The sequence below is a fragment of the Pholis gunnellus genome (genome assembly GCF_910591455.1).
Source record: "Pholis gunnellus genome assembly, chromosome: 18".
Lineage (NCBI taxonomy): Eukaryota > Metazoa > Chordata > Actinopteri > Perciformes > Pholidae > Pholis > Pholis gunnellus.
In genome coordinates, this window is record NC_136545.1 from 4,155,199 (window position 1) to 4,165,439 (window position 10,241).

General features: G+C 45.0%; 1 protein-coding gene across 1 annotated transcript in view; it reads left to right on the forward strand.

Annotated features, from left to right (window-relative positions):
* The window catches only part of musk (muscle, skeletal, receptor tyrosine kinase), a 29,018-nt gene extending 19,601 nt beyond the window's left edge, over positions 1-9,417 (forward strand). Inside the window, exons 12-16 of the mRNA XM_079179399.1 lie at positions 1,429-1,600; positions 1,849-2,029; positions 2,113-2,304; positions 4,490-4,638; positions 7,546-9,417. Of these exons, the coding sequence (XP_079035525.1) occupies positions 1,429-1,600; positions 1,849-2,029; positions 2,113-2,304; positions 4,490-4,638; positions 7,546-8,246 (1,395 nt within the window). The 3' untranslated portion in view covers positions 8,247-9,417. The remainder of the gene's footprint in view (positions 1-1,428; positions 1,601-1,848; positions 2,030-2,112; positions 2,305-4,489; positions 4,639-7,545) is intronic.
* Positions 9,418-10,241: the final 824 nt, after the last annotated feature.

The following is a 10,241-nucleotide window of genomic DNA, read 5'->3' on the forward strand; positions in this document are numbered from 1 at the left end:
ATTGTTAAAGTGCCATGAAACCTCTTTAGGTAGAAAGTTGGTGGATGACTTGACGCTTAAGACTGCTGTCAGATCCCATTTCATACAAAGAGTTAATGTTGGTTTCTTCCAACCATGTCCACAGTTTTTCTTGACATACAGTGATTTTAATTAACCAAGTAGTTTTTGGCAGCACTGGCGAACGAAGCAGCCGGAGCAGGAAATGCTCATACAGTACGGATTGTTTTGGATGGCAATGACAAATGACCTACCTTGTCATTTGGACATGTTGTTTTTAACATTCCTGGTACTAATAGTCAACCCTGTGAGCAGTTTGCTTTACACATTCAGCTACAGCAGCAGGCGTTAAAACCAGTCGTTTCAGCTCATAACTTCATATCTCTTGGGATAGGTTGGACCATTGCTCTTTTGATGACTAAGGCTCATGACACACGAAGACACCAGATGTTCAGTATTTGAGTTGGCACTCTAAGGTTGCAGAAACAACCATCCTCTATATACTGTCCCTCACTCTAGTACGTTACACCCTCTGCAGTTATTAAACACTAACCTTACTGTAGACCCTAAACGGTGCCTTGAAAAATGTGTTAAATTATTTGAATGGCCATCTTAGTCCAAGCTCTTAATCATTACAGGAAAAAAAATGATAGCGAGAAATTTCTGAACAATCAGGTCATCCCTACCGGAACAAGTAAGAACCCCCAGTGTATTAAAATCACATTTTCCACACTTGGACAGGACACTGAGATCAGATCACTTTGTCGGAACACAGATGAAGAGGCCCTGTAGCAGGCAGTTGGCAAACGGGGTGCGACGGTGACAAAGTTGGCCGCCATGCAGGTGCTGCAGCTCATGGCAGCTGCCCATCTTGTGTTGCCGCTGGGGCTGCTGCACATGCAGCGCCTGCAGAGATGGTTTGCCAGCCTCCGCTTGGATGCCAAAAAGAACAAACCGCAAGTGGTTACCATTCCCCCCCCGGGTAGAAAACGATCTACACTACTGCAGGTTCTCACAACACGCGTTGAAGGGAATGACACAGGAACGAGTGACATGAGACGTCACAGTGTTCACAGATGCATCGCGGACGGGAAGAGCGGTTGGAAGCATGTGGCCTCCGGTAGAGGGGACCTCTGTTTGAGCGGCGGAATATGTGTGGACGTGGCGTGGTCTACACCCCGTCCATTCATACTTCATGGACATGTCGGGCTGTGCTTGCTGGGATAACACAGGACTGGTGAAAAGGGTGGGGTGTGTGTTGGTTGCGTTGCACCTGTAATCCTCCTCCATCTGATCTGATCTGAAAGGATATGAAGGGTTCCTTGTTCCCTTTATAGCTGGTTCTATACTGCACATTGCGTACTGCTTGGTTCTGAAGAGGTCAACAAAGCTCTTCTGCTGGTTGATGTTCTCCACTATATCATTCTGTAGGTTCCTCACCAGCATCGCCTGTCTGTCCACGTGATTCCAGAGTTGAAGAACTCAGACAACCACTGTAGGAACCCAGGGGGGATCAGCGACAAGCCCTGGTGTTACACCTCAAATCCCAACATCCGCTGGGAGTACTGCGCTGTGCCCCAGTGTGGGGAGAAAAGCGTAGAAGGTACTGTCTTTGTCCGTCCTCTGGTCTGTTCCAATTCTTGGCTTTGTCACCAGAAAGCTCACTCATCAAAGGGAATATATAGGATTCTATTTCACCAGTTAACAGCTAACATGCAACTGTAGATTAGCTCACCAGCCCACCAACAAATGAATAAATGCAAATTGTTTTGTCATTTACAATCAAGATAAGGTTTCAAAAGCACATTCACAGCCTAGCACCTTAATTCTAACCGTCTCTGTTTTTTTTAGTGATGAAGCCAGAGTCGCCAGGCCCTCCTCAGACCACTCGTCTCCCTCCCACAGCATCGTCTCCGGCTTACTCTATGTCCGTCATCGTCATCATCCTGACTGCGTTTGCAGCTGCAGTCTTCCTTATCATCTGCATCCTCGCCTGCCACAGACGGAGGAAGCAGTGGAGAAACCGGAAGAGGTGCGATATAGACGAGATGTGCGGTTCTTTATTCGTCCGTGTGTCCAACCTTTCTATCCCTCACTCCCTCTTTCCCTCCGCAGAGCGATGGAGACCCCGACTCTGAGCGCTCTTCCATCGGAGCTCCTGTTGGATCGACTCCACCCCAACCCCATGTACCAGAGGGTTCCCCTGCTGCTGAACTCAAAGCTGCTGGCCCTCGAGTATCCCCGGAATAATATCCAATATGTTAGGGATATTGGAGAAGGAGCCTTTGGACGAGTTTTCCAAGCAAGGTGAGAAGGGGAGGAAAGGGGAAGTAGATGTACACAATAGCTATCTATCCAAAAGGGCAATAAAAGAAGGAAAGAAGGAATGGAGTTAGAAATTGATAAGGAGAGAGAGAGGGAGAGGTTGAAGACCCTTCCACCTAAAATGTGAGAGACTGTACAATGAGGGACATTTTCTGGCAATATTAAATTACTTAGACTAGTATTTAACATTGCCGTGTTGATATCATTATTGCCGTCAGGGGCAGAGAACAGGATTTGGAGAGAGAGAGGGGGAGTGTGTGGCCTAACAAGGCCACTGGTCATTCTGAGAGCTGCTGCGTCATTCACAAACTCACAAGGGAAGCTGTTACAGGTGTCCCTTTCAGTCCAACACCGAGGCTGTTCACAGCAAGACACGGAAGTCTTAAACTGATCCCTATGATCCGACCAAATTCCACCTGGGTCATACAGTAGTTGCATTTCTGAAATGTCATACATCTATTAGGCTTGAGGTTGAACCACTGTTAAACAGCATTGACACTTCCATGACATCGACACGAAAGGTTCTTTTTTTATTTTTTCGTGCATTCTCCTACAAATGCCCAGCAACATGAGTGATCAGCGTGACAGCGCAAGCCCCTGCAGGGCAGAACCGGTTTAGGCAGCAAAAATACTTGGTTAGGTTTCGGAAACTATCGTGGTTTGGGTTATAATAAGTACGTTTCTCAAGTAAAATAAGTATGTGAGTAACGTAACAAAAGGCAACAGTGACTTGGTGTCACGCAGGACACAAACTGTGGTCTCCTCTGTGAAAGTTCTATGTTTGTTGAACCATCCATCCATCAACCACAACCTCCTCCTCCCTCACCTGCGACTTTGTCGCTCTCTCTATACCACGTCACCTGACATCTTTACATATAGCCCTGCATGTCCTGGCCATGGTGCTGGCTCACAATTACATGGCGTGTATACAAAGTACATTGCAATACTTTTAAATATGGGGTTAGCGGTCCACATTTTCTCCAAGACATTCGTAGTTTTGCACTTGGTTGTTCACATGAAAAGTGTCTGAAATAGGATTTTAATTGTTAAAGCAGATACTTTATGCTATAGACTGCATTCGAGAACTATGACCTTCTGTCCATGATGTTGCACGATGCCATTAGGTGGAGAACGACATTATATCGCGGTAGTACAGTCAGCACAGTAGTCTAACAGTTGATGGCATTTTCACAGTAGCACCTGCATGTAGCCATGCAGATCTGGGAGACGTCCTTCAGGCTATCTGGTAATCTCTTAATAAAACTGGAATGGTGCCGTATATAGACACCCCTGAGAACTTAATACACTCTCTCATACACACATATTTGGATAACTATACATGTGAGGGCATTGGTGCAATGTATTCCCGACTGAACACCTGTGACTTTAATTTCTGCAGCTAGATACCCAACCTTAACCTACAAACCGAGCACTAATTCTAAAACGTCCAAAGTCTTGGCCCTTTAACACCTCCTGTAGGAAGTGATGACTGATCAAAACGTCGTCACGTTTCAACCACATCCTCACCCTGAGGTTCTCAAACTCAATCGTTGTCTACAAAGAGAAGAAGACAGAACCACAAAAACACACTCATACTTGCATGCATGACCAGAAACGTGTAACAACTGTGCACATACAGCATGCACTCAAGAGTACAGATAAACAATCGTATAAACGCACAGGCAGCGCACATGCATTACGTTGTGTATGTTCATGCAAACACACGCACACACACACACACACACACACGCTCAACATACATGCAGAGACATAAATAGACCCAAGGAGTAAATATCTTTCCAGTCAGATAGGCTTCAATCTGTAGTTTCCAAATGTATGTGTGAGTATATGTGCGACAGTGACTGAGTGTTTCCATATGTGTGTGTGTGTGTGTGAATGTATAAGTAACTGACATTTACAATGCACAGCTCTAATACAGTTGCTGCTTTTTTAGCAGACTTAAAACGCACATGCTTACAGAAATCTGGTGAAAGCATTTGTAACAAAATCGGCAACGCTAGAATTCTGCACTCACATGAAGATGGCTACTGAAGAAGCAATCTCTTGCTCCAATCAATGCGTCATCTCCTATTCTGTGCTAGGTGAACTAGCTTAGCGTTTGCATGCGTCCATTATCTGCGCTTGAATGTTTTTTGTTTTGCTGCAGAGCACCGGGCCTGCTGCCGATAGAGACTTTCACGATGGTGGCTGTGAAGATGCTGAAGGAGGAAGCCTCAGCTGACATGCAGAACGACTTCCAGCGGGAGGCGGCGCTAATGGCTCAGTTTGACCACCCGAACATCGTACGACTCCTAGGTCAGTGTCTATGTACTGCATGTTTGCGTGTGGAAGTCCTGAAAAAGAAAGAGGCTGCTCTCACATCTGGATTTCTCATTGTAGAATTGCTGGTTTGCCCGTGAGATACAGGGAAAGTGCAAATACAGATATGGAAACACAGAAAGAGAGCGGTAATGTGCGGTGGGACATGAGTCTGATGCACGTAAAATCAACCACAAACACACACAGTAATAGAATGAGCTGTTTTACCATAAACGTGATGTATTATGAGTCATTTAGTTTCCGAGCAAAATCATCATAGCTTTGTTGTGAAGAAGCCATCTTGCTTTATTTGGTCGTCGCTATTTGGGCATTTTGCAACCAGAAATGGTGTGGAGCTAAGTAAAACCTCTTACAATGAACTTTCATGAACTGAAAACAAATTGTGAAAGGGTGAAAAGTTGTGGACAACTGACCATGTCAATCACAAGGGAGCCCCGCCCTAAAGCATGCTCCTCTTTAAAGTCTATTTGACTCTAAATGGACCATAACTGCACACCATTCTCAATCAAAACAACAGCCCAGGAAATAGACTATGAATCAGCAGCCTGTACAAATCAAATCTTAAACTCAAACAATATTATAAAGGGGAATTGAACTTAACAGCCCTGTTTGTAAGTGTCTTCCTTTAGAGTGTCCTACTTTCTACTCACACACTAATTCTTCTGAATTAACTCTTTGCCCTTACATCTATTTCACTGCAGTGCTTTGAAACCCACCAGAGATACGAATAGGACTGTTTGCCAGGAAACAAGTGCTGCTTGACAGCTAATGTGCATTTGTTGGCCTGAGTAAAACAAAAGTCCTCTGTTAAAGTTGATCTCCACTAATGCAGCCTCTATCTAATCCAATACGAACTGCTCGCATCCAGATAAACTCCCCAGAAGACATTTAGGGATATAACCTACTCCATTTGGCACTGTCAGTGAGTAAAAGGGGCCATTGGCCAATGAGTGAAATATTTGAAGTCAACACTGCCAAAAAAAAACAAACAACCAGGAATTTATTAAACGACAGTATGAAGCGTTCTCTGTTTTGGAGTGACATTCATTTGGGATGACTCATCCTGAGATTGACGCCGAAGTCTCGGGTGCACATGAAACCGGAGTTAATCGAATTATTTACTTAACCTCTGATTACCCCCAGGACTAATAATACAGCGCAAATCATGTGTAAAAATATAAAGGCAGAATTAGTCTCATGTGCGTTCTGCAGGACGGTGGGGGGGGGGGGGCCTCTGTGTTCTGTATATTTAGCGATGGAGTGAAACATTTTGAGCATGCAGCTACTGACCTTCAGCTGAGGCTGCTGCTGTTTGTGGACACACACACACACACACACACAGGAGAGGGAGCAGTTCTCTCTCTGGGGAACTGTCCCACTCTGTGACCCGCGGGACATGAACTCACTGAGCATGACCTCCTCTCGCCAAAGCTTCCATGTGAGCATGTTGTTGTTTCAGCTCTTGTGCTCACTTGGACGTAGCAGGAACAAAAACATCCAAATACCAAGTATGTATGTGTTGATGCTTGCCGTATTCTAAAATGTTTGACTGAATCATATTTTGCATCAGCTTGTTCCGACGTGTGTGTTGAAGCTTCTTGATGTTTACACAAAGATTGTATGTTTTTTAATGGCTGCACAGTTCCTTTTCCCTGAAAGTTAGCCTGACATATCTGGTATTTCTGTGGAACTTTCTTTTTTGCTCTATGTGGGTTTGAACAAAGTTTGAGAGACTTTGAGATGACTGAGCTACTGGCGGGTCAGTGAGGTTTCAAATTCATGTTCCACACTGAAACAGAAGTCTGTCAAGTGCACTAAATCTATATTATGATTGTGGCCAAGTGCATTTCATGTCTCCCACCACAAAAAGTGGCCTAATCATGGGCTGCGTCGGAAAGAACACAGACGGGATCTGCAAGGCCTCAAACTAGAAGTTGGCGAAGGAAAGAAAAACTGAAATTACAGTCTGGTTCCTGGGGGGTATTTCTTTCCTTGTTGGCAGTGATTTGTGAAAAATATTTTTCCCACAGAGCCATAAAGCACTTAAAATCTGAAGTTAGTGTCGTGAATTCACCACGAATGGCACATCTGCAACTTCTGCAGGGCTGCCGGGGTTCTGCACAGTCTTGACAGTGTGCGTGCTAGTAATTCCTCTAAACGGTGCACATTGAAAAAAAGAAAAAAGCATTTACAGGAATGAATAAACAAGCAGACGACCTCTCTTCCATAGAGGCAAAGTAAATAAGTCGTAAAGAATGAATTCGGTGAGCGCAAACCTCTGAACACTCTCCAATGTGCTTCCACCACCATTACTTTAAGGATCTGTCACTTCAAGTCATAGTCACGGCTAAGGAGAGTTTGTATGTCCATCATATTTGATGGAAATAAATCCGCTCATTTATCGGACAAGGAATGATGTATGAAAACACTTTCTCTCCCACACCTGGAACGCAAACAAGTCCGGTTGTAGAAGCTGTCAATGCCAATTGCATAATGCTGAATACAGAAACCCCCCCAAAAATGTCTTTGTATCTGAAACTACCTCTGAGAGAAGAAGAAGAAGAAGAAGAAGAAGAAGAAGAAGCAGAAGAAGAGCAGCCACAATCTGCACCACCTCAAATTTTAGATATCGTCTTTAACACGAGGCTATTTTAGAAACACGCTGTGTTTACATGACTGTTCTACTAATGTAAGACTGTAAATCATCTATGCGCAAGCTTATTTGCGGGCGCGTGCACGTTGCAGTCGCCCGTGTTTATGTCTAGGCTGAATATTTATTTACCTTTAACAGTGAATGAGCTCATTGTGTGGCGCTGTAGAAGGAAATAAAACGCACTTCAGATGATGAAAATAAAATCTCCTGTATGCTTTTCCTCCCCCCAGGCGTGTGTGCGGTGGGCAAACCCATGTGCCTGATGTTCGAGTACATGGCCCACGGCGACCTCAACGAGTTCCTGCGTCGCCGATCGCCCTCCCAGTCGGTGCGCACACTCAGCCGCGCCAGCCTGTCTGGCCGCAGCTTCTCTTCCGAGCTGGAGGCGGGGCTTCTCTCCTGCACCGAGCAGCTGTCCATCTCCAAGCAGATCGCGGCGGGAATGGCCTACCTGTCGGAGCGCAAGTTCGTGCACCGCGACCTCGCCACCCGGAACTGCCTGGTCGGGGAGGACATGGTGGTGAAGATTGCAGACTTCGGCCTCTCAAGGAACATCTACTCGGCCGACTACTACAAAGCCAACGAGAACGACGCAATCCCCATCCGCTGGATGCCCCCGGAGTCCATATTCTACAACCGCTACACCACCGAATCGGACGTGTGGGCCTACGGCGTGGTGCTGTGGGAGATCTTCTCCAACGGGATGCAGCCGTACTACGGCATGGGCCACGAGGAGGTCATCTACTACGTGAGGGACGGTCACATCCTCGCCTGCCCCGAGAACTGCCCTCTGGAGCTGTATAACCTCATGAGGCTTTGTTGGAGCACACACTCATCAGATAGGCCCAGCTTCAGCAGCATACATCGGATACTGGAGCGGATTCACCAAAGCACGCTAAGCTGCAGCGCTGACGCTGAGGCTGACTGCTAACCTGGGAGAAACAAACGTTCGCCCATTGACTAATGAAGTGATTTGGTGTCTGGAAACACATTTTAAATGAAGCCTGGGACTTGAGCATGAGCATTCGTCCAATGACTTCCAATGAATTACCCAATCAGTTCTCTTTGCCCAGCTTTTTCTTTTCAGGAGACCCAAACTGGCACCTTTATCAAATGTTCTTGCATCATAAACACCTCTCATATTTGAGGCATTTGCATTTAGCTTTCTTCTTCAATTCGAGGTACTTCTACATTTACTCCTGAGCATCTAGCACATATCCATCTCTTTACGAACCCCAGAGCCTTAACCTTTCAAGACTCAAAGCCACTAACCAATCAAGTATCAACATAACCATTTCAGATACAAATGCACTCAAACATCACGCTTCATCCATTGCATGTGGAATTGTTTTCTTCTTCTTATTCATCATCATTTTGAGCCGTTAAGCTGTTGCAAATTGTCTGACTTCCAAACATTGGGGTGAGGAGGAGAATGGGACGTGACAACACCTTTGTTGTTATTGTCGCCTCTAGCAAATTACCAAAGTGGCACACAATCACTTTAAACCATTGCTGTTGATTGTTTTTTATTGACAAGTCACTATTCCTTTTTTGGGGCATTCTCGTTTTACTTGTTTCTTTTTTTCATGGTGTCGATCTTTGTCTTTTTTTTTTATTTGGTGTTAGCTCATTTTAAATTGTTTGACATAACGAGTACATTACAGGAGAAAAGTTAATGAATGATTTCTTCCAACCAGCGTCATCATCGGCCGTAAGTCTCACACAGTAGCGCAGACACACACATTTGGCCTAATTATAATTTGGCAGAGACTCATCGACTAGATTCGTTCCCGTGCCTTAAAATAGACTCTTTTTGTGAGTGTAGAATGGGCAAAATGTCCGTTCAAAAATATATAATTGAATCTCACGAAAACAGAAACTCTCTCCTACCGATGTGTGTATTGGTGACACATTTTTTACCCAATGTCAGTATTACCAACATCTATTGTTTCATCAGTCTACCTTGTCCAGTGAATGTTTTTAGTTTCCTTATGTTTTATTTAATAATGTCTGAACATTTTTATCTTGTGGTAAAATGCCTTTCAGATGAATTCATTTCTTTTTCTATGTGGTGTGATGTTTTGTGTGTTACATGACATAAAGTTGCAGGTTTGTAAAGTATGACATTTCTTTGTATTGCTCTCAAATAAAACATAATAACAACACGCATTTGCATTTGAGATCTGGTAAAATACCAGATCACATTATTTTCTGTGCACAAAGGTGCATGCACCCCCTGTGCTCACAGTGGACATTGAGAATCATCTTACCAGAACAAAAAACAATCGATAACTGGATACACGGTTGATGATGTGACTTCAATTTGGTCACAGTGATTGTTGAATCATTTGAGATGTCTGGATTTCTCTAAAAGAATGGACAGACGGATGGACGGGCCGTCCATCACCCACCATCCTCGTCCTGCCGACACCAGTCCTCTCGTGCTCAGCTCAAGCGGTTCGCTGCACCTCGTTGAAAATAAAACGGCAGGCGGTAGCCCCACCCAGGCTGCTGTGTCCGGTGTGGCTTCATGGTAAGAGTGCGGAACAGCAGTAAAAACACACATCCGCAGACGTACCCACAGCAAATGACACGTGCCCTGAATCCTCCTCAGTGTTATTTGAAGGCCAACGAGTTAACAAACAGTGGGACTGAGGCGTGAAAGGAGACAGACCTGAAGAATCGCTGCAGGTAACGGAGAACTGATTATATCCACTTATTGATTTTAACGTAGAAAGTCACGACTAGTACGACTGAAAAGACACAGATTCATTTTTTCTCTGACCCTCAACTTGTCTCTGCTTCTAAAGCCTCTTTCTCTCTGTTTATTTAATCATGAGCCCCCCGCGACACATGTTCCATAACAGCCCCCCCCCCCCCCCCCCCCCCCCCCCCCCCCCCCCACAGACACACACACACACACACA